The following is a 23,143-nucleotide window of genomic DNA, read 5'->3' on the forward strand; positions in this document are numbered from 1 at the left end:
CTGTTGTATCGTAATAGCTTTTGTAGATTTGTGTCTAGACGTAGCACAGTATAGGTTTTTTGGAGGAATGCCGTGTAATGTCAGAAGATTTCGAGTTTCCATGTCGAATTTGGAGATATCGGACGCAACCCAGATTGATAGAAATAGCACTGAAGGTAAGGGGTGTACAGTCCCTTATGGAGTTCAGCTTTTTACCTTTTCCATAATTAGAATGACAAACATCATAACCTGACACATTACATGCTAACATACGTTTTTCCAATAAGACACGAACAAAACAATCAGAAAATACCAAAGTGACTCTGAGCATCAGGGGAAGCTTAATTGAGAAGTGGCAGGTTTGGATGGTGGCCTCCTTGCCCCAGATTACAAGTACATAATGACATCCCTTACCTGTCCATCATCCCGACACAATCTTGGAGCCTCGGCCCGACGCACCTGCAGGGCAAACAAACCAAGAGAGATCATCCATTAAACCGGGGACAGGTTATGAGTAAACCTCGGCGTGTCGTTCTCCCGCGTCACTCAGCTGTCACCGGACAGGCACCTGCGCGAAATGAATCCACCAGCACGGACCAACACGAGTCAACAGCACATGAGGAAGCGTTTCCAGGGAAAAGGCATTGTTCTTGTTCCTTTCATGTTACATATTTGGATTGAGGAGCATCATCTGGGAGCTCTGAACAAAACACTGTTTTAAGCCTTTGGGGAAATCAACCAAAAACTCCCTTTCTATTTAAAATCCAATTCACAGTTTATTTTTTTACTCCAAGGAGAATTTGTCCCTAAGTTCAACAAGGACAACATGTTTAAAGGGGCCCTATTCTGCTTTTAGGGTGTTTTCTATCTGACACTGGAAAATCTTTAACTTCTCTCCGAACACAAGAAATGAAATACATCTGTCACGTTAACACGCCTTCAATGACACGTTTTTTTTGTTGCTGCATTTAGGTAAGTAGGAAATGATTACAGCAGACAGTTGGCTGCTCATTAATTCTACCTCCTTGAGTAGAGAACTTTGAACAAAAGGATACAGAAGAACGGGTTCTGAATGCTTCTGTGTGTGTGTGTGTGTGTGTGTGTGCATGCGTGCGTTTCACACAAGACACAACAAATTACATGGCAAATTAGGAGAGCGTGCTAACTTTAGAATTAAATCGGTGACAACTGTGACTCCTCCAAAGTCGCTCGGTTGTCAATTAGACAGAGCACCAAATAGCCAATTAGCGATTAATCATTGTCTGTAAAGTGTGTGTGTGTGTGTGTGTGTGTGTGTGTGTATGTGTGTGTGTGTGTTAGTTAGTTTCCTCCCAGGAGAACAAAAGACTGGTTGGACAATAAACATCCTCAGGCAGGTACGGAACCTATTCTTCCCTTAAGTGCTCATGCTTCAAACAGGGGGTGTAATGTGCGCGGTTGGCTACTACTTCAGCCGTTGCCTTTCTTTTCTTACCTTGGCGAAGTAGTTATTAGAGGTTCCTGTTTGCTATTTACCCACACATGTACATAGAACTTTCTTTGGATAACTTTGACATGAAAGTAAACTCAAAAACGTAACAATTCCAAGACCAAGATTGACTTGTTTTGAGTGTTGATGGAGAAGCTACAATGCTAGCATAGCCATTATCAATCAAAACTCCGTTCAGAAAACAAGCATTTGAACAAGTTGTTTGTCTGTTGACTGGCAGACAGACTTGACAAACATAAAGGCAGACCTTTCCCCAAACGCCATCATGATTTAGTGGATTTGGTTTGACATTGCAATTAAATCACATACAGGTAAACACAAATGGTGCTGTGTTTAAACTCTCACGAGAAGTTGATAATGTGAAGATTAAGGTAAGAACTCTACTCAAATTGCAGCGATCTGGAAAGGACCTTCATTACCAAAGTACAATGACTAACCTCATGCCTTTATAACACCGGCATGCACCAATCCCTTTCAACTAATGCTGTCTCTTTCCCCTCCGCGCATCCCCGTCCACGGCCCTCGAGGACCCTTTGAAGGCGGCGTCTGGTTCAATCGTCTGCCCTGTTGAAGTGTCCTTTAGCGAACTACAAACTCTTTACCCGTCTCAAGGGCGCCGCTGTGTCCCTGACACTGACGTCTGACCTCCCCAATGTGTCACTGCAGCTCACGGCCTCTAATACCCAGACACAGCTTCTGTCTGGATGTTAATCCGCGGCGCCCCGCGGCCGCAGCGCAGGATAAGATGAGAAGGCGTGATGGAGGTGTTGTCATGCCGACGACAGATTAATGTCTGCGCGGTCGGGAGTGGCTGTGACTGCGAGCGAAAGCTGTCACGGGAAGAATAACAGCTTCACATGTACCTGTTCTCCCTGCTTCGCTCACATCTGATGCGCCTATTCGCTCAGTGTGCATCTATACCATGGACACTTAAAGGGGCAACAGCAGAAATAACCTCCTGCTATGCGAGAGAGTACAGTAAATATCTCTCCACCCTGGATCACATCTGCAGCCCTGTTGCTAGGTTTCAGCACTCTAACTTTGTTTGTTGACAAGCTCCACATACTCTGTATATGAACCAACCCCCCCCTGTGTTTTCATGGATATGGTGCTTCCAGGGTTAGAGAAAAAGACACAGCCACAATGAACGAATATCAATAATGGAATCGCATTTTCCGTTCTATAATGAGCATATTTCAAATCGTCCGCTTTCTGTTGGCAGATGAAATGATTCATTGATTAGTTTCCATACTAGCCTTCGCAGTCCCATCTTACCTCTCTCCCTAACAACCGTTCTTGTTGGTGTAAAGTTCCTAACAAGACATACAACATTAAATACCTGATGTTGTTTGCAATAAGTCTGTCTTGTAGCAACAACAGCACTCTATAATGAGGTCAATCTTATATCTAGTGCTTTAGATTAGTTACAAAACATCTTGCCCTGTTGAATCGAATTGTCTTCTTCCTGTGTTGGTTTTTGTTCCCAACAGCTCAACATGTACTTTTCCCTTTTCTCAGGCACTTCTTCCACCTACATGTACAACCTTTCCGCTGTCTCTCTTATCTTATATTTTCACGCTGTACATCCCCCAACCACCCTCCCCCTCGGCTTTATACCTCCCCTCTAGCAACTGTCTCCCTGCGCCCGTGCTTTCATTCACAGTTCATCTGCTCTATACTCCTCGTGGCCTTTAGGGTCAATGCATTCTGTCCCTGACTGGAGAGCCACCATAAGCCAGCTACAGGTCGGGGAATGTAGCAGCCCTTAGATTAAGTCATCTTCTCCCCCTCCCTGGAATGGAGGCACCCAATGTCCAGAGCAGAATGTCTTTACACGACTTTAAATGGCATACTAGCACCTACGCTTGATCAATTTCACATTTTTATGTAGGATTCCTCTCTTACCCCTGGGTGCAGTTGGCATGGCAGGGATGACACTCGTTGTTGGCCTTGGCGTACTTGAAGATGAAACCGTTGGCCCCCTGCACCCCATCGGGGCACTTCTCCACACAGTTGGGTCCATCTTTGAAGTGGAGGCATTTCACACATTGGTCCGGGCCCTGAGGAAAAGGAGGAGGAGGACGAGGGAGATGAGAGGACGGGGTAGGAGGAGGTGGCGGACAAGCGATGAATAAAGAAAAAGAGGGTGCGGTAATGGGATTAGTGAGATGGAACGACGGGGAATCAACAGAGAGAGAAATGTTGGAAAAAATAATGGGCGGAGGAAACAAAGTTAGGGGAAATTAAATGGGATAAAGCGGGAGGAAAGAATGGAGGTGTCAGGAAACATAAAAGGGGGAGAGAACGGAATCAAATTCAAACCTGGCGAATCATGTCAAATTTGCTCACTTCCCTCCACGTTTAATGCGGCCGGCACATGAATGCCATTCGGTGATTTATAATGCGTTGAGCAAAATTGCCAAGAGTGTATTCCACCGCGGCCCTGTTCAAATTGGCAAAACGCATAAGGAATCAGGTCGTGTCAAAGCGCGGCACATCGAATGTCATGGAGGAGATGACAAGTGGTAACTGAGCTGAGCTGCAGCACAGTCATGAATAAGTAAGACCGGGAACAGTGTGTGTGTGCATACATGTGAAAGCACTAGGGGAACAACAGTGTGTGTGTGTGTGTTTATGCTTTATTCAAACCAGCGTGTTGACATCAAATAGTGCAGAGATTTGGAGTTGTGAGTTTTGGCGCCACGCTCTGTTGCTAATGACGAACGCAGTGACCTGACGGACAGCTCCTCACAGCCTGACACGCCGATCCACACGCCATCAATAAACATTATTCTCACTTTGCTTCTTTGTGCGTACGCATGCGCCAGTGTGGACGCATACAGATGTCCGGATGCATCCGAGTGTGTCGGCGTATGCCGCATGCATGTGTATCTGTGTGTAAGAGCGCCTGCGGATGATTGACTCCGGTGTTATTTACTACTCGGCTGTGACCGGCATCGCAAAGACGGGCCGCCTCTCTGCATCCTTCAGGAGCGTCTCTCCGCCTCTTCATCTCTTATTCTCTCTCTGTCTCCTTCTCCAGGGACAGTCATGAAAGGTTACTCACACAACCACTAAATTCCACAAAATAAGTCACGCGGCGCATTCGATACAACTTTCTGTATGTGACACTGCAAATGTAAAATGGTTTACTGAAAGGCGGTGTGGCCGACGACCCCTGAAGGATAAAGCTGTTGGGTTTTTGCTTTCCAACACCCCTTCCCATCAGCAGCATTCAGCATAAGCCTATTACAAACAAACATACATTTATAGCCTTTTTCTGTGTAACGCATGGATGCAGAAACACTCTTTGGAAGTTGTGTCACCTTGATTTGTAGGCATAGGTGGATAAAATAATAGATATTCCTCTCACTATGCGCCATAACTCACCTACCGAGAAGTCTAACTTGAGAAAGTTTACATAACCAGTTACATCTTACATTTACACACCTGATCGATCTACCAATTGTGCGTAGTAAAGATAATTTAAGGGAGCGATTTAAATATTTGGATGCGTGTTACTATCCTGTGTTACTCCAGCATTACAAGCGGCTGCCTATAATGAGAGACGTATAATATTGGTGAAGTTTTTTAAAGATGTAGTGAAAAGTTGTGGCTAAGGTTAGCATACGGCTAACTTAACAGCAACATTAGACCCTGCTTTTTCTGTCAAACTCTCTTAACCCAAACGGGAGTGATTCATTATTTTAGGATCTATTTTAACCTGCGGATGAATACACATTTAATGTCAGTATGTGTGGCTCCAGGGCTTTTGTAGTGCTCTTGATTTCATCCTGATTTGAAACAAGTGGTGCGACAGGTGGCTCGTTTGCGCTTTGGTTTTATGTAGTTTTTAGTGTCTATCCCTACTGAGCTTCTAAAAACGTGGAAAGTTGTGAGGGATCAAATCTGGGTCCGTAAAATTGACTTTAGGGGAAGGTCATAAACTTATCTCATTTTGCTCTTATGAGGGTGTGCTTGCCAAAAGTCGCCACAGTAGTTTATCATTCCTCCCATTAACCTAGCATTCACCTTTGCAAACACAGCACATGTCTTCAAATCCCGTGCGCGAAACAAAAAAAAACCAAGTTGGAAATCCAGCTCAGCACGCAAGAGATACGGGACTATCTTGAGGAGAAAAAATGAGAGCAGCAGTTTTGATCTACAGTCCACCTTCAGAAAGTTTCATTCAGGGAAAATGAGTTGATGGTGTCAGAAGCGGATCCAGGAGAGTCTTACCTGTCCAAGACATGTCATGGTATTCCCATCCATCTTCTCACACTGGCTATCACACTCCAGGCACACAGATCCATTGGCAAATTCCCGCATCTCCCTGATAGAGATAGGGAAATCAAGATAGAGGTGCATGTATTATAGATTTGAGAGCGTACCCAGTTGAAATATTGATTGAGAGCATGCTGAGGGAGGATTTTGAAGTCCGCTATGTGTATGTGTGCCAGCTGTACATAGCATCCTTTTGATTTCAAACCAACATGCGATACAGTATCAAGAAAGAAAGGTTAAAGCCTCATTTTCTGGTGCCCACCTCCCTGATTCCTAATTGCACTGCCTGCAGGAGTGCCCTCCGGTAGAGGGGCACACAGGGCAGATCGCTGCCTAAGAGTATTTGATCAAGTTAAAGGCTTAGTGTGGTCAATATGCAAACAGGGGAAGGCTTATGAATAATTAACAGCCTGTTTAAATCATGGGCAAACACGAGGGGATTCGAGGAGGGAGGAGAGCTGCTGGAAGGGAATGGGAAAAGGGAAGGAGGCCAGGGAGAGGGCATGGAAAAAAGTCAGATACATTTATTTTTCATCGTCTAATCAAATCCAAGAATCATTGCTGGTCGAGCATCTTGGAGGAGACTCCTTTTTTAGCCATTTCGAGCACTGCATGAAGTCTGTGTTGTTGTTGTTTTTAGTCTTCTGGAGGCGAACAATAGAGCTCAATATTGGGCTTATACTGTGCAATTACACAGACAGGAGCTGCAGAGTGCCTCCGGCCGTACGGTTGCATCCCCATACGTCCATATGTGTGTGTTTGCATGCAACAAATCCATACATTTCTCCCGTTGTTTGTGTCGGATTCAGCACGTTATCTCTGTTTTTGAACTCTCCGGCGAGCGGAGGATTGCGGCCGTCGATATGAACCGCGGCCGATCAAAAGCACTTTTGACATCAGAGGGATCGATCAGTCGATGCTGAGGACAGACAGCTCTCAGAGGAGGATCCAGCCGGTTACAAACAAGTACCCTTTCTCACAGTGCTGGGGTAAGGAGGGGGATTCTGGGTGCGCGCTTTGTTTGTGTTTGCATGTGATGCTACTCGGGTGGAATATAGATTCAACAGATTCCTCCTTGAGAGCTGTTTTTTTTCTTCCGATTTTGCACATTTGGATGGCCTCCGGGTATGTGTGTTTTATGCATTTTCATCGGGTGAATTTTAGAAACATCTTAGACGTGCTGGTTCTAATAGCCACAAAAAAAGAGAGACACTGCAGAATTCCACTGTATCGCATTACGGGTCAGTCAAAGGGAAGATAAAACACTACATTTCCCTTTAGTCGAGCATAATGTCAGGGCATTTATAACATGGTAAAGGGGTAGCGGTACGTCGTGTTTGCAGCATTCGAGAGGTTACATGTATTAGGAAATCAGGATGCATAAAAAAAGGTTTCTAACAGTTCAGATATTCAGATTAATTACAAAGCTACTGAAATAACGACAGATATGTAATCAATAAATCCACTGCCGGTTTACTACTACTGTTTTGCATTTAATAATGTATAAGCACTTTGCCCCAGTGGCTGCACAGACTTTAAAGCTTACATTGCACATTTTTCTCAATTTCTATACAGTTTTTTAGTTTGGAGAAATATGTGTTTTATTCTAATATGGTGCAGAAACATAATTACCCCCATTGATTGGTTGGTAGGTTGATGGGGTAAACCTAAACAGCCTTTGCTATACTATACTTTGCTGTAGGCCTAGTCTATAATTAAAGATAGCAAATGTGTTGATGAAACATGTTGGTTTCTTTCTTTTATATTGTGATACTTAGATTAGGTTACTGATAACCTTTACATGCAACAGAATACATTCTTTAAAGTTACCCTCCCAACCCCGCTCGTCTGAAACCTCCAGACATACGGTATCAAGGTGTCCTTTTATTAATGTTTTTCAGTGGGACTCAAAGGAAACTCCCATTGCTCTTTTTACATTTCTCCCTCGTCTTTCTTTCCCTTGTTCCAAAAATAAATGAGATTTCTCCCCTGGAAGCACTGTCCAGGGGAGTCCTTTAGAAAAAGAGTCCAGGACATGCAGAGATATCTCTTTTGTTGTTGGAGGGGGAGGAAAAATACATGGAAGAGAATGGGTGAGAGACAATGACCTCGGCAACGGTGCTCTCCAGGGTCATTTCCATTCCGTCAAAGCCGTTCCTCCTGATTGGCCCCCTTCACGGCTGGAAGTGTGCAGCAAGGGCCCCATCGGGGGAAGGCCTGATGGGGGATTAGCCCTGTTTTAGCAGGAATTTAACCAAGACTGTAGCTACTATTCAGACCCCCAAACCTCCAGCAAACCAGAGCATGGTCAACCCAGCAGAGCAACTTTTTTAATTAAACACTTTCAACGCCTGCCTAATCCGCTTCCACACTCCCCTCCCTCCCCCCCCCCCCCCCCCCAACCCCAGTGGACACCATCTCAGCCGTTTTCCTTTTCCCCTCTCGCACGCCTTTGCTCCTCCTTTGTTTTATTCAGTAGACGTATAAACTAAAGGGAATTAGTGCCTCTACTCATTAAGAATGGAGACGTATAAAGAGGGCGAGCTGAAGAATCTTAAGCTTTAAAATCACCAACCTGGAAACATATTTAATGAACCAGCGCTTAATTCTGTAGAGAGTTACGGTCTAATACAACAGAGTGAGAGCCGAGGAAGAGAGCAGGTCAATCTATGCTGCACACAGCCACCAATTTATTCCTGTTACAGCAAGGTACCTACCTAACTTGAAATGCATTGAACCAGGCCCTATGTTCTTTTTGGGGTTTCCCCCTTCCTGTAGTGTGTTGTATAGGTTTCTCTGCATGGTCTGCAGAGGAAGTTTCTCTCCCACACCCGCCCCCCACCCCCCCGCCTGAAACGCCGCCATTAGCCTCCTTTGATTACTTCAGTAGCATGGTGACATCTCTATTGGCTAGCGTTCCAACACATCGTACGTGATAGGATAAGGGGCGGGACATCTTTAAGCTGTTGACTAATCACAACAGAGCCGGCCCGCTATCCAATCAGAGCAGACTGGGCTCTGGTTTCAGACAGAGGGTGATAAGAGGTGCTGCAACACAGGCAGAATGAGACAAATAAAGAGCTTTTTGAACATTAAAGCATGGAGACATGTCCCAGGAGAGACATAAAATACTAATATGAACCTGAAAAGCAGCATAAAATGAACCCTTTAGTACTCAGGCTGAAACGTACCTCTCTCTATGGGCATTTAAAAAATAAAGCCTTTTGTAACCAACTTCTTTTTCTGTGTGTACTGTGGTGGTTATATTATAAGGGTTTAATTTCTCAAAATACAAGTTGTGAAGTACGGAAGAAGTTTTGTATTTGGCTTGAGACAGAAAGCATGCAACCACCAGGGGGGAAAATACAGGTTTTCTAAGATTTCCATCTTATGTAAGCTACCCTTTATCCGTCAGAGATAGAGAGATACACGGTGCTTGGCAGGTGGTGACTTCTTTCCCAGGGCTTTGATTTATGGACATTCTAGTTCAAAAGTTCAGGGCGGTAACACAAAGCAGGGAGTGTGCCTGTCGAATGTTACTGTCAATGCATCACAGCGACTATATTTACAGTATAGGAGACAAGTGTGCCTCAGCAGCTCCCTGCCACGAGCCTCTTCCTCACCAGTCTTCTTCAAAGCCTCCGCTATGAGCTGTTTCTCCCGGCAACTTCAAAGCCTCCCTCCCGCAAACGGTGCCGGGAAAATGACCAGAACAAGTCAACATGACCGAGGGTTCGTACACCCTCTCCCTCACACGTACGCGCACCCTCTCCACTTCCCCCTTGGGAGAACACGAGCTTGACATCACTGCTCGCGAGAAAGTCATATTTATCTTGTGGCACACGCTGCTTTCAAGTGTTGTCATTCACCACATCTCCTAGTACATTCAAGAAGAGCACAAAAGACTACATCTACAAAGACGTGTTCCTCCGGTCCCCAGATGAGCTGGCAGTGCTCTTTTTTGATGTACATAAAGCAATGACCTGAATGCAATTATTCACACTGAAAACAGAACATCAGTGGATTGTGAGGACGCGCAAAGAGCCTTTGTCGAAAATGTCAGTTATCTCACAGCTCAGAGCAGTAAACTCTCTTTTTCTGCCAGTCTGAATGGGCAATTTGTAATAAAATATAATACTTCAATGGTATATTAAAATTGATTATGGACTATGGCTGTAACAGGCAGCCAAATGCTCCTTTTACTGCTCACGGTAACTGTTCAGAGTCAAATTCCTTATTGGTTCATCTCATTACATTCATGCCAATGCAATTAGACTCCCCTCCTCCAAAGCTCTTGAGAATGTTTTGACTTCATTCTCATGCATCAAAGCTGCTTGAATTGATTTTATTTCCTCTGCTTGTCATGTGCGGCTGTTTGCAAGGGGAATTAATGCAGTCTCCTGAAACTATAATGATCTGACATTCAGGAAAACGCTTCATTTTCGGGTCAGCTTCGTGTCATATCAGATCAAACATTTACCCGGCATGCATCGATATGAATAAAAGAAGTGTTTGTGAATGGATCACTCACCCGTCAAAAAGGTTGCAGGACTCCACGCAGGTGCGGCCTCGCCGGAAGTACCTGCAGGAGAGACACTGGTCGGGCCCCGGGCCCCAGCACCCGTCGTCCGAACACATGCCATCACACACCATGCGCTGCTGAGCTGTGGAGAGGAAGAAAGAAAAGAATAGACACATAGTACTCCAGCCTGAAAGTAACTTAGTACTCAAGCAATTTATTGAGGTACTTATACTTCAGCTACTGCAAACGATCATATATTATTATGGGGTTAGCCGTCCAGTAGCATGTACAGCAGTTTAAACAAACCACACTTTTACCAGGATGTGACAAACACATTAATGCATTGACAGTAGGATATTGTTTCACATATATGGTGCTTAAATGGGCCCTTCTGCATAATGACTATTTTAACTTTTGGTACTTAAAGTACAATTCTGACCTTGCAGTATTGCTTCTATCACTGTGCTTTGTCCACCTCTGACATCCACACGTATAATTCAGTTCAAGCGTACTGGAAACTTGATATGATACATGAATAGCTCAGAAGTTAAAGTATCTTATAGTGGTTTATTATGTACAAATTAATCTAGAGACTGGAAGTGTGTTTTAGCCAAGGGTGGATAAAGAGAACTGGATACAGTGTTGACCCCGTTATCCACGATAAGCCCCGGCTTCTATCTGCCCATCTCGGCTCCGTCAAATGAATAGAGAGGGAAAATAACTCGGATTTTGCTTTACGTCGAAATTTGAGAGGGCTATAAAAGTGTTCGCTCGTGAATTACTTTGAACAAATGTTTCCCAATGTAAGGCGATTGTGTGTGGTCTAGCCGAGGGAGGTCCAGCTGTGTGAGTGACGCATTGGTATTCCCAACACTTCCACATTTAAAGACCGCCCCTAACACAACCCTAATGCCTTTTCTATTTCTCAGTCCAACCACAACAATCGATGCTGTTCATTGCACTCTGCGTGTCCGCCATCCGGTGATTGGCAGCCCACGTCCCCGGGTGTGTCGCCCGGTGGGGGCCTGAACCCTTTGTCAACAGCCGAACAGTCAATGTTAGACAGGGGGGTAGAGCCTAATGAAGAGGCCTGTGTGAGGCTGCATCGATTTCCTAACACACACCACACTAATTAACTGGCTAATGATATTAAACACAGCCAAGAAAAAACTAGTGTGCCGGCTTTCCCGCTCTTTACTGGCACATTACACGACCAAAGAAATGGTTACTAGGAGATAAAAATACCATTTTCAATTAATTCTAAAACCATGGAGACAATTCCCTGTTTGTATTACAACTCCCTCCCTCCCTCCACTCCACAGTTTCCACCATCTGCAGCTCAATCCACATGTACCCTATTCATGGTTTCCATCAGGTGTCCGCTTCCCTGTGGCTAGCAGTGAGCTTAATCCACCTCTGTGCATGACGCATTAAGCACTTTCCTCACAGGGTGCTGAAAAAGGGCTTAAATGGCCGAGCAGCTAAGAGACGCCCGTGACACAGTCGCCTTGGAAACGGGCATGGGGTAGTGTAAGGCTGGGGGGGGCGAGATGGATTTGCAGAGATACACGGGGAATCTGGAATTAATTAGAGGACTAATAGGAAAGAAGAAAAGAGAACGGAGGAACAGTAAAGCTGTTTTGTTCCAACCAAACTGTTTATTTTTAACCCAAAAAAGCAACTTTACACCTATTAAGTTAAAAGTCACCTCTACAGTGCCTTACTCCAATCCCAATATTGCAATAAAGCGTGCATATTTCCTCAAACGGACTACATACAGCATTCCTTGGGCTCTCTGTTGTTGCGGATGAGGACTTTCTGGCTCGACGTCCTGAAGAGCGACGTCCAGTTGACGGTGTTGTAGAAGCACAGGCGGCTGTTGTTGAAGATGTACACGTTCCCGGCGCTGATCTCGTCCAGCGACTGGAACTGAAGCGAGGAGATCCAACGCTGCTTCAAGATCAACAGGGAAATACCACTTCCACTGCAGGAGACAGAGAAAAAGGAAATGATGACAAAGTTGAAAGAAGTAGGGGTGAAGATAGATAGGGAGGTCAAAAGCAGAAGAAGAACCGGGTGATAGAAAGTTTTCAAATTGAGGAGAAAGAAGAGAAATATAGCACAAAGAAGGAGTGAGACTGAGAAGGAGGTTGCTTCTGCTCTAAATGACACATCGCTGAGTTACAGGGTCATCAGTGGTGTTTACGAGGCGGGATCTCCTTTGACTCTGCCAGCACTATCTCTTGGATCTGCCACTTGTGAGCGAACACAGAGCCTGTTATCAAAACGGGGCTAATCAAAGCTGCGTGACGCTTCAAAGAGCCTCTGTGCAGTACATCGCGGCCTGGCGGCTCATTAGGCCCAACAGTAGCCATCCAACACAGCAAGAAAAGAGGGAAACATGAGGAGCTTTCCCAGCAAAGACAGCATATATCATACACGCATTTCATATTTAGGTCAAAACATACATGTAATGTAGTTTAAGATGGAACAAGGAGAATTTGTCATAGAACTTCTCTGCTTTTACGTGGTAGTTCAGACTAACTGTAATGTAAACAGAGTGGTAAAATAAAACATACCTGTATAAGGATCTACCTCCAATGGTTGAAAGGCTGGAGAAAACACTCAGATCTGTCATGTTCTCAGGCCAAGACTGGATGTTGAGGTATCCTAAAGAAAAACATGTGGTAGTTAGCAGTGAAGCAGTCAAAAGCGAAAAACCATGTTCAATATCAGACTGTGTTGAGACTTTTAGGGGTTGAAAAAAGAACATGTCAAAACCAGGACTAAGGCTGGCCCAGGCTGAGTCAAGACCCAGACCCAGGCAGCAGAGTTTAACCAAGTCCCTAAGCTGGGTGTGATTCGGTCAATACTTAGATCAAGGCCAAAACATGTCGAAAATCAGTCAGTACCTAGCAAGGGAGATGTTAAATCAAGACAGTACAAGACCTAGTCAGGACCAGGACCAACACCAAGTCAAGACCAAGACAGCAACTCTCAATCAATACTGACTGAGCAAGCATAAGCAAAGCACTACTAAAACTATGGATCTGAAATAAAGTTTACCCAACACTGCTTAGCCATGTTCTATCAGAATTAGGAGGTTAACAAAATGAAAAGGACCGCCAGGTCTCGAAATGAAATCTTCTTTCTCTAAGACGGGGACAAGATCGAGTAAGAACGCATTTGAGTACGAGGCTTTCAAATAGTCCAATCTCAAGTGGTACGACGCTACTAATTAGTACACTTAGTAAGTAATCAAGCCTTTTTTCTCAGTAATAATGGTGAAAATGAAATAGAGAAAGAGGAAAAAGAGTTCCAGGCTGTACATGTAGTCACGTAATGAGCTAGTTTATAAAAAGGGTCTCCTTTGCCTTCATGCTCTGCCTCGGAGAAGTTCGCACAGGAAAAAAAAGGGAAGACAATATACTCTAATTAAAAGAATGGATTTAATATTCTGCACAATCAGTCCCGCTGCACTTGCCTTTAATGACAGATTACAAGCGATGAGAATGTGTGGAAATGACATTAAAGGGATAGAGCAGGAAATGGCTGGGATAGGACGGCCATTGCTCTTTCTTATTGCTCGGATTTTCATTATGAAAATGCAGTTTCACTCCATTAGCTGTTTGGCTCAAACGCAAGACGCAGTTTAATATGACAAAAGGGTTTGTGTACCAGGTATTACTCATCCCTTAAGGCCACTAATAGTTAATGAATAAATACACACTCGAGCATGCACACACACACACAGCGCCTTTCTGGAAGTACGTATCGCTATTAGGCACACAATAACATAATACACACCTTTAGAGTTCAACGACAAAAAAAAAACCCCTCTTTGCTGCTTTTTTTTTTTTACTGCGACACAAACAACATAATAACTTTATTCAGGCAACTTTTCCAAGGTGACCCCCCCCCCCCCCCCGTCTCACCTGTGATCTCCTTCACAGTGCGGAACGCGTTGAGGTGTTCGGGGTCCATAGGTCCGATACCATGATACATGTCACTGAAAAAACACAGGGGAAAGTCACTCCTTTTTTGTCACGCATTGCTTTTAGTATGACCTTATTTATAAAACAGTCCTGAAGGCAGCATTGAGAAGAAATGATTAGTGAAGACAGTATTATTTGTTCTCTCTAATGTGCTGTGTGACATTACACATTATTCCATCCTCCAGATAGAGCTTCAGGACACTTCGACGGTAGCGTTTGATTGAATATCTGCTTATTGACCTTCCCAAGTCAGAATTTACCAGACATTATGGGATATGAATGAAGAGCTGCTTGCTTACAAGTCTACCGGTCTTCCTTGTGTGCTGCTGTAAGTCCTTTTATTAAGTAAGGTGTGTGAAAGAATAAGAAATAAGCTTAAATGCGACACTTTCTATGACGACCATGTCTATAATGCAACATAAACAAACATATTAATGTTTAATGATTTGATCGTAGCACTGTGTATTATTTTTAAAGGCTTGATTACATATCATTATAATGGAATAGAATAAGACAATTCTACCTTTACAATGGCTCTGTGTGGTTTCAGCATGGATTTAATGATTAATCACTTTGCTTGAATCAAACAATGACCACTCAGAGTAAGTTATAATAATTGTTTTAATGCATAATTAATAAAGAAATACATATTATACTATACAATACAACTATGGGAATAATCATACACTATTATCCTTTCAAATTGAGTGACCAGCAATTATGAAATATGATGATTCTTGACCATTTTAGTCATTACATAATGCTTTAATATGTGTTAAACAGCATTATAATTCATATAATTATGCAGAGCTAGATGTGTTATATGTATGTTACATATTGAATAATAATTCAATCAAAATGGACATTAAGGACATGAGCTTCACACAAAGTGTTACTCAAAAAATCCCCTGCACTTACCCTTTAATCCCTGTAATGAGGAAGATTAAGTTCCCGTTGATTTTGGTGCAGTTGACAAACTTATCAATGTTGCTGGCGTCCACTGTTTGCGCCGTCTGCAGGCTGCCCGTCCCTATGCCGTCGCACACTGGCGACACAAACACACAAGCACACATTATTCAAATGTTGAAGTTGCTTTAGGCGTGAATGACCTTCTTTAGAGTATAACCCAAAGTGCCCTTGCACCGCAGAGACCTCGTGCGGAGAAAAAGTGCTATTAGCTATTTGTCACGTTAATTCTTTACACTCTTTAATGGAAATACACCCTCCTTTGGTGCGCAGGCAAGGCCGCGGACCCTTCTCCATGCATTGGGATTCTTTTGATGAAAGCACAGGCCAATCCACAGCCAATTCCTCTCCATAATGAATTCATTACATCTGCATTAATTACACTTGCGGTCTGGTGTGAGCCAAGTATTTCTGACAGAGGCGGCCGGGATGATGAATAAGGCTCGCATTAAGTGGTGTAACCAGTTTTTGATAGTGATTTATACCAGCCAATTCCATATCTGAAATGTTAATTTGTTATCATTTCCCACAGTTCCTTGGGCTATCCTTCATTAACCCCTTCCTGCTGCGTGACGATGTAATCAAGAGATTAGCCAATCAATGGATGCCTCAGCCCCGTGCGTGGAGCCCGGAGGAAAACAGGAGTGAACGAGAAAGGGCAGATCGCTTACCTTTGTGAGAACAATATGATGAAGAGGCTAATTCTCTGTATTGAACTGCTTTTTAAATTTCTCATTTTTTAGCCATTTAGCTGACACTCGCACAAAATGAGTTGTAATTACTGAGCAGGTAGCAGCAGCTCCTCAGGATGTTCCCCCGCCATGTTAATTAACACACCGACTGTTTTCGGGTGGGACATGTGACCCTGATTTATGCGATATGTAATGCAGTGCTTACTCAAAGCAGCAGTACGAGGCGTGCCAAACAAGTAGATGTATTTTATGATAGACTGGCTTTTCCTCCAATTATACCAGCTGTTATTTAAAAAAAGTAAATAAATCAGCTACAGAAAATGATTACATTGTGTATAAAGCTTCCAGTCTGATCCAGTAACATCACAGTTAGCATTAAGCTATTAGATTAAAAAGGTTTAACTGCATAAGCTGTTTACCACACTGAACAGTAAAGGAAGGGAGGTAAATGTAGGTGAAGTACATTTAAATACTGTTTGTTAAAAATCTAATTACGCTAAATTAATTATAAAATAGAGTTTTTTTTTTTGTGTTCACATTGACTATATTTTATACATCTTGTACTGGAAACCTGGCCAAAAATGCGTCTGTCGTCAGTGTGTCTGTGCACTAAGATAAACGTGACAATCTCCGACACTTACTGGGGATCCAAGTACATCCTGATCCCTTGTGTCATCGTAATTGAAAGATTGAGGGCAGTTAAGACTCCTCAAAGTGTTCAACTTTATGATAGACGAACATACTACAGCGACGCTTGACTTTCACAAGTTTGAACAAAATCCAACGGCAGTGTTTGATATACAGACAACCAGCATGTCAATATCCAGGAAATGTAATAATCAATATGAATACCAGTGAAACTCCACAACTCCTTCGCTTGCAGACATCCCCAAAACGTTTCCTTTATGGTGAGTTTTGTAAGTATAAAATATTGCTATGAAAATATCTACTTAAAATAACTGTATTGAACTTGAAATAATTATTAAAAAACCCTTCTACAAACTAGCTTAATATGCGTCATTCAAGTATCCCAAACAATGCCCACTTGTAAATGTATCATGTTGTCCTGATGAGGGTTGCAAAATTACAGGAATTTTCAAAGATCGAAACTTTCCAGGGGAATTAACGGGAATTTAAGGGAATTAACAGGAATTTAAGGGAATGAACGGGAATTTAAGGGAATAAACGGGAACTTAAGGGAATGAACGGGAATTTAAGGGAATGAACGGGAATTTAAGGGAATGAACGGGAATTTAAGGGAATGAACAGGAATTTAAGGGAATGAACAGGAATTTAAGGGAATTAACAGGAATTTAAGGGAATGAACGGGAATTTAAGGGAATAAACGGGAATTTAAGGGAATGAACAGGAATTTAAGGGAATTAACAGGAACTTAAGGGAATGAACAGGAATTTAAGGGAATTAACAGGATTTTAAGGGAATTAACAGGAATTTAAGGGAATTAACAGGAATTTAAGGGAATTAACAGGAACTTAAGGGAATGAACGGGAATTTAAGGGAATGAACGGGAATTTAAGGGAATGAACGGGAATTTAAGGGAATGGACGGGAATTTAAGGGAATTAACAGGAATTTAAGGGAATGAACAGGAATTTAAGGGAATGAACAGGAATTTAAGGGAATTAACGGGAATTTAAGGGAATTAACAGGAATTTAAGGGAATGAACGGGAATTTAAGGGAATAAACGGGAACTTAAGGGAATGAACGGGAATTTAAGGGAATGAACGGGAATTTAAGGGAATGAACGGGAATTTAAGGGAATGAACAGGAATTTAAGGGAATGAACAGGAATTTAAGGGAATTAACAGGAATTTAAGGGAATGAACGGGAATTTAAGGGAATAAACGGGAATTTAAGGGAATGAACAGGAATTTAAGGGAATTAACAGGAATTTAAGGGAATTAACGAGAATTTAAGGGAATTAACAGGAACTTAAGGGAATGAACGGGAATTTAAGGGAATGAACGGGAATTTAAGGGAATGAACAGGAATTTAAGGGAATTAACAGGAATTTAAGGGAATGAACGGGAATTTAAGGGAATGAACGGGAATTTAAGGGAATGAACAGGAATTTAAGGGAATTAACAGGAACTTAAGGGAATGAACAGGAATTTAAGGGAATAAACAGGAATTTAAGGGAATTAACAGGAATTTAAGGGAATGAACAGGAACTTAAGGGAATGAACAGGAATTTAAGGGAATTAACAGGAATTTAAGGGAATTAACAGGAACTTAAGGGAATGAACGGGAACTTAAGGGAATGAACAGGAATTTAAGGGAATTAACAGGAATTTAAGGGAATTAACAGGAACTTAAGGGAATGAACGGGAATTTAAGGGAATGAACGGGAATTTAAGGGAATGAACGGGAATTTAAGGGAATGGACGGGAATTTAAGGGAATTAACAGGAATTTAAGGGAATGAACGAGAATTTAAGGGAATGAACGGGAATTTAAGGGAATGAACGGAATTTAAGGGAATGAACAGGAATTTAAGGGAATGAACAGGAATTTAAGGGAATTAACAGGATTTTAAGGGAATTAACTGGAATTTAAGGGAATTAACAGGAATTTAAGGGAATTAACAGGATTTTAAGGGAATTAACAGGAATTTAAGGGAATTAACAGGAACTTAAGGGAATGAACGGGAATTTAAGGGAATGAACGGAATTTAAGGGAATGAACGGGAATTTAAGGGAATGGACGGGAATTTAAGGGAATTAACAGGAATTTAAGGGAATGAACGAGAATTTAAGGGAATGAACGGGAATTTAAGGGAATGAACAGGAATTTAAGGGAATTAACAGGAACTTAAGGGAATGAACAGGAATTTAAGGGAATTAACAGGATTTTAAGGGAATTAACAGGAATTTAAGGGAATTAACAGGATTTTAAGGGAATGAACAGGAACTTAAGGGAATTAACTGGAATTTAAGGGAATTAACAGGAATTAAGGGAATTAACAGGATTTTAAGGGAATGAACAGGATTTTAAGGGAAGGAACGGGAATTTTCAAAATTGAAGGTTGGCTCTTCATAAGGAACTTACATTGAGTTGGGGAAAGTATATTCTAGCATAATCTTGACTAACACAAACAGATGCCATTCAAGTATATCCATGCCATTCCTCCATCACATGCACATAGCACACTGCTTACTGCATGGCTATTGAGACCACACTGTTAGGATCTCAGTTTTGGTATTTATAGTTTATGATTTTATTTTTGAAATGTATCTTTTTTTGTCACTTCCTGTCTTCTCTTGCTCACTTCCTGTCTTCTCTTGTTCACTTCCTGTCTTGTCTTGTTCACTTCTTGTCTTGTGTAATTTACTGCCGGTCTTTAGTTTCCCCCCTGTCTGATTGTCTGATCGTGCTCACCTGTTGCCCCTGTGTGTCTCCTCCCTCCAGCTGTTTCTTGTCTTGTGATTACCCTCCTCTGTATTTACTCTGTGTTTTCCTTTGTGCTCTTTGTTGTGTCGTCGTTGTTCGTCCTTTCTTGCTGTTTCCCCCATGATGTATTGGATCGCCCTTTTTCAGCCCTCCGTTTTCCACCGGTTCCGCTCGCTCTTTGTTATACCTTTGAACCCCTGCCTCCTCTATTGCTTCTGCGCCTGGGTCCTTTACCCAATCCTGACAGACACCCCCTACAGGCAATGTGCATTCCTCCATCACATGCACATATGACTTCTAGAAGACTGGACCACACTTTTGAGCCCAAAGCACAAGACTATTGAAGCCACACATTTGAGCCTGTGGACTACACAACGTGAATTAGGTTTGATGGTATTATGGGGTAATATATTTATTGTATGTTTAAATTGCAAATATCTCATACAGATGTTTTCCTCTAGTAGACATCTAGCTGATAACTTAGATGGTAAATAAGCCATAGCTAGCATCACTTCATTTACCATCTATGAGGCGCTCTTATGAAGCTGCTAGCTACCTCAAATGCTGTCTTAATCTGCCTCCTGCAAGACGTTTTGTAGATCCTTCCAGTTGTTTAGCTAGCGTAACTATTTATATATCTGTTCATGACATTGCATCAATTCCCAGTTCATTCCCATAACTCCCATTATTCCCATGGAAAGTTTCCAATATGGAATATTTCCCAAATTCCCCAGCTTAACTTCCCATGCAAATTTACCGGGAATGTTCCGCCCCTTTCCAACCCGAGTCCTGATACATCATTAAATGGTCGTTATCACAATTATTGTAACGTATCACTGCTTTTAAAAAGGGACGTTATAAAAGAACACCACGTTTTGAACTACACATACTTTAGAATTTGGATACTTTGATAAGTTAACTCTAAACTGAGAATGTGTGTGCAAAGAATGTTAAATTCAACCAATACTAAGACAGTTTGTCCTTGAAATCTTACTACAGCCTGATTGAATGTACTCTATGTTCATTTGCGTCACTCTGCATCGGCAATTTTGGGAGTGGAATTACCTTTGGGACAGATGTCGGTGCAGGGGATGCACATTTTGATGCGGTTCTCCTCCACTTCCATCTTGTTGCTAGGGCACGCTCTGACGCAGGAGCTGTGGTCCACCACGAAATTATCTGATGGAGACAGAGGCAGAGTGTTGGTGTTCTTCTCAGTGGAGATGCTGGGTGTTAGAAATCAAAGTGTGCCGAAGCACAATTTCCTAGAAAGAGCCCTCTAATGGCGAGCAATTGATTGTATTTTAATCACGTTTGTATAATGATCAAAACTAATGGTCTAGGGCTATATTGCCCAGGAAAAGTAATGAATCAAATTAGTACTTGGGAGTGGTGGTGGGAAAAAGTGCGACTGGTGTGTGCTCATTTGATGATCACTGGGACTTGAATATGCAATCTGTTGACTTTTAATGCATGTTCTCTGAAATACCGCTGCACTCTGACTCCGTCACAGTGAAATAAAGATCCACAATTTAATTTTTCAGCTGCCAGAGGCACAACACAGATGGCGACTGGTTGATTGAGACACGCGATTTATTTGTGTTTGAGTCATTTATCTTTTCTTCAAATTATTGTTTCAGGATAAATGCTTCTTCACCGGTTCGCAGATTATAAATTATGAGCACCATTATGAGCGCTCTTGCAGTCAAATTGAACTTGAAGCAGACTTACGTGGGCATTTCTTGACACAGAAGGCTCCATAAGTGTACTTGGCTCTGGGGTTGTGCTCCAACTGGAAGGAGGTGGGGTTGTAGACGAACGGCTGAGGGCATTGGGTCACACACGCTCCGCTGTCGTTGAAATTGGTGCAAGCCTGTGGAAAGCGCACAGAAGCAGTTAGCTAAAAGGCACTAGCTTGACTTCCCGTGGGGGTAAGAAACAGAGGGGGTTATGAGAAAGGAGGATTTTCTCAATAAGTCACCCTGAGTGAAAGAGTATTACGGCAGCATTTCATTTTTACGTCGAATCGTCATCGTCCAGCATTCCCTCGTCTCTCTGAACGGCAAATGGGAGAAGAATTGGAGCCATTGATCGTGCGCCATGATGTAAATGGTGAAATGTTTTCCCATAAACCCCCTTAAGTGTTTAGTTGTCTGTGTCCACAGGCTGTAATTGAATTGGATGAGGCTTTTCTGTGAATTACAGCGACAATATCATCCCATGCGTCCGAGCGGTCAAGTTTGGTGAAATGGGAGAGAAGTGGAGGTGATAAAGGGGATACTAATTGGAAACACTGAATCACCAATTTGTTCTTCGAAGAGGAGACTTTTATAGCCCCGCCGTAAAATGACAAACAATTTATCAGCCGGCAAACAAAGTGGATCATTTGCCGTCGGGGCGAAAGATGACAAACAGATGTTGCACGCAAGAAGAGGAGGGGATGAGGGATGATATTAGAAACTTATCTCAGAGAGGAAAAGTGAAAGATCAAGAAGGGAAGAGAGTTGGGAAAGTTAAGAAAGGAGAGAAAGTGTGCTTGTGTTTTTGTGACGTACGAAGCAATCCGTGTCCTTGGGGCCGGAGCAGCCGCCGGCGCACTCCCGGTGGCAGCAGTCGCTGACGTAAGGCCCGAAGCATCGACCGTCACACTGCTCTGCACACACCGTCTTTGTCACTGCACAGGAAGTGGATATTTTAAAGGTCTGACACATACAATCACACACAGAAAAGAACAGACAATACCACCACGCTTCCCTCTGTGAGCATTGTCGTCTGAGGTGGAATTCCAGACTGAGGGCCTTGAGCAAACTAAAGGTCAGTGGGTTCGTGATCGCGAGGTCACAGGCTTGAATGCCCAGGCGCAGTTTAAAAAACACGGAGCACCGTCCCCTCTTCCAACAGCTGCTCTGGGGGTGCCCTTGAGCGAGCCTCTTATTCTTTAGCTTCAAATTCAAATTGAGCTTGGCCGCCCCCAGGTAAAGTGAAATCAGTTGGTTTCCACATGATACATAAACATTGAAAAACCATATGTGTTTATCGTTTCCTGCCAAACGGGCAACAAAAAACATCCGACTGTTCCCAGCAAGCTATCATTTGTTGCTATGCCAACTCTCGTGCAAACCGGAGAAATATTAACGCCTATTCCTGGGTTTCTTATTGCAAAACTACTGGAGAAAGCTGTATTTTTAGCACAGAACAAATTCTTGGATGTGGTGCGTACCTATCGCATGATCTCCGATACTTGTGCTAGAGAACATCCGCCCACACATTATCGGTACAGTAGGACAAATATCAGCCAGCGAGTCAGCAGGAGCTTGAAGCCGAGGCATTAAAAAGTGCTGCGCTCACTCTCTGCTGTGTTGGGAACATAATGATGCAGCAGTGAGCGAATACAACAAGGCTCTGTAGTCTATTAGTCTGCCTTAGTGTGAGAAAAAATCTGACAGCTGGTTTAAAAAGAACTGCAATTATACAGAGGACTGATATTTCTCTAACTACCCTCTTTTGTCCTGCTTTTATTTCTTATGTTCATTCAACTCAGCTGGATGAGGTTTATTTTTCACACGATTTGGGTTAGAATAAGAAGATAAAAATACCCCCGCCTTCTGGTTCAAAGTAGATTATAGCGGATTATGGATTATTTTAAACAGATTGTACAATATCCCCCATAATTCAGTAAATACAGTCGCTCAACGACTTACACTTCTGACTGATTTAAGTGTTTCCATTAGCCTGGATTTCAATGTGGAGTACTAGTGGTAGTAGGGGTATTCTAAGGGAAGGGAAATACACTTATTCCGGGACTT

The 23,143-nt window shown here is 42.7% G+C and overlaps 1 protein-coding gene across 1 annotated transcript in view; it reads right to left on the reverse strand.

The window, feature by feature from the left end:
• Positions 1–23,143, reverse strand: part of si:ch73-383l1.1 (receptor tyrosine-protein kinase erbB-4) — a 213,149-nt gene that overhangs the window by 45,292 nt on the left and 144,714 nt on the right. The window contains exons 6-16 of the mRNA XM_063878068.1: positions 21,893–22,011; positions 21,069–21,210; positions 20,403–20,516; positions 15,188–15,314; positions 14,210–14,283; positions 12,854–12,944; positions 12,053–12,258; positions 10,284–10,416; positions 5,708–5,801; positions 3,374–3,528; positions 394–438 (exon numbers count right to left, since the gene is read on the reverse strand). Coding sequence (XP_063734138.1) covers positions 394–438; positions 3,374–3,528; positions 5,708–5,801; positions 10,284–10,416; positions 12,053–12,258; positions 12,854–12,944; positions 14,210–14,283; positions 15,188–15,314; positions 20,403–20,516; positions 21,069–21,210; positions 21,893–22,011 — 1,300 coding nt within the window. The remainder of the gene's footprint in view (positions 1–393; positions 439–3,373; positions 3,529–5,707; positions 5,802–10,283; positions 10,417–12,052; positions 12,259–12,853; positions 12,945–14,209; positions 14,284–15,187; positions 15,315–20,402; positions 20,517–21,068; positions 21,211–21,892; positions 22,012–23,143) is intronic.

This window comes from Eleginops maclovinus, chromosome 24 (genome assembly GCF_036324505.1).
Source record: "Eleginops maclovinus isolate JMC-PN-2008 ecotype Puerto Natales chromosome 24, JC_Emac_rtc_rv5, whole genome shotgun sequence".
NCBI classification, from domain to species: Eukaryota; Metazoa; Chordata; class Actinopteri; order Perciformes; family Eleginopidae; genus Eleginops; species Eleginops maclovinus.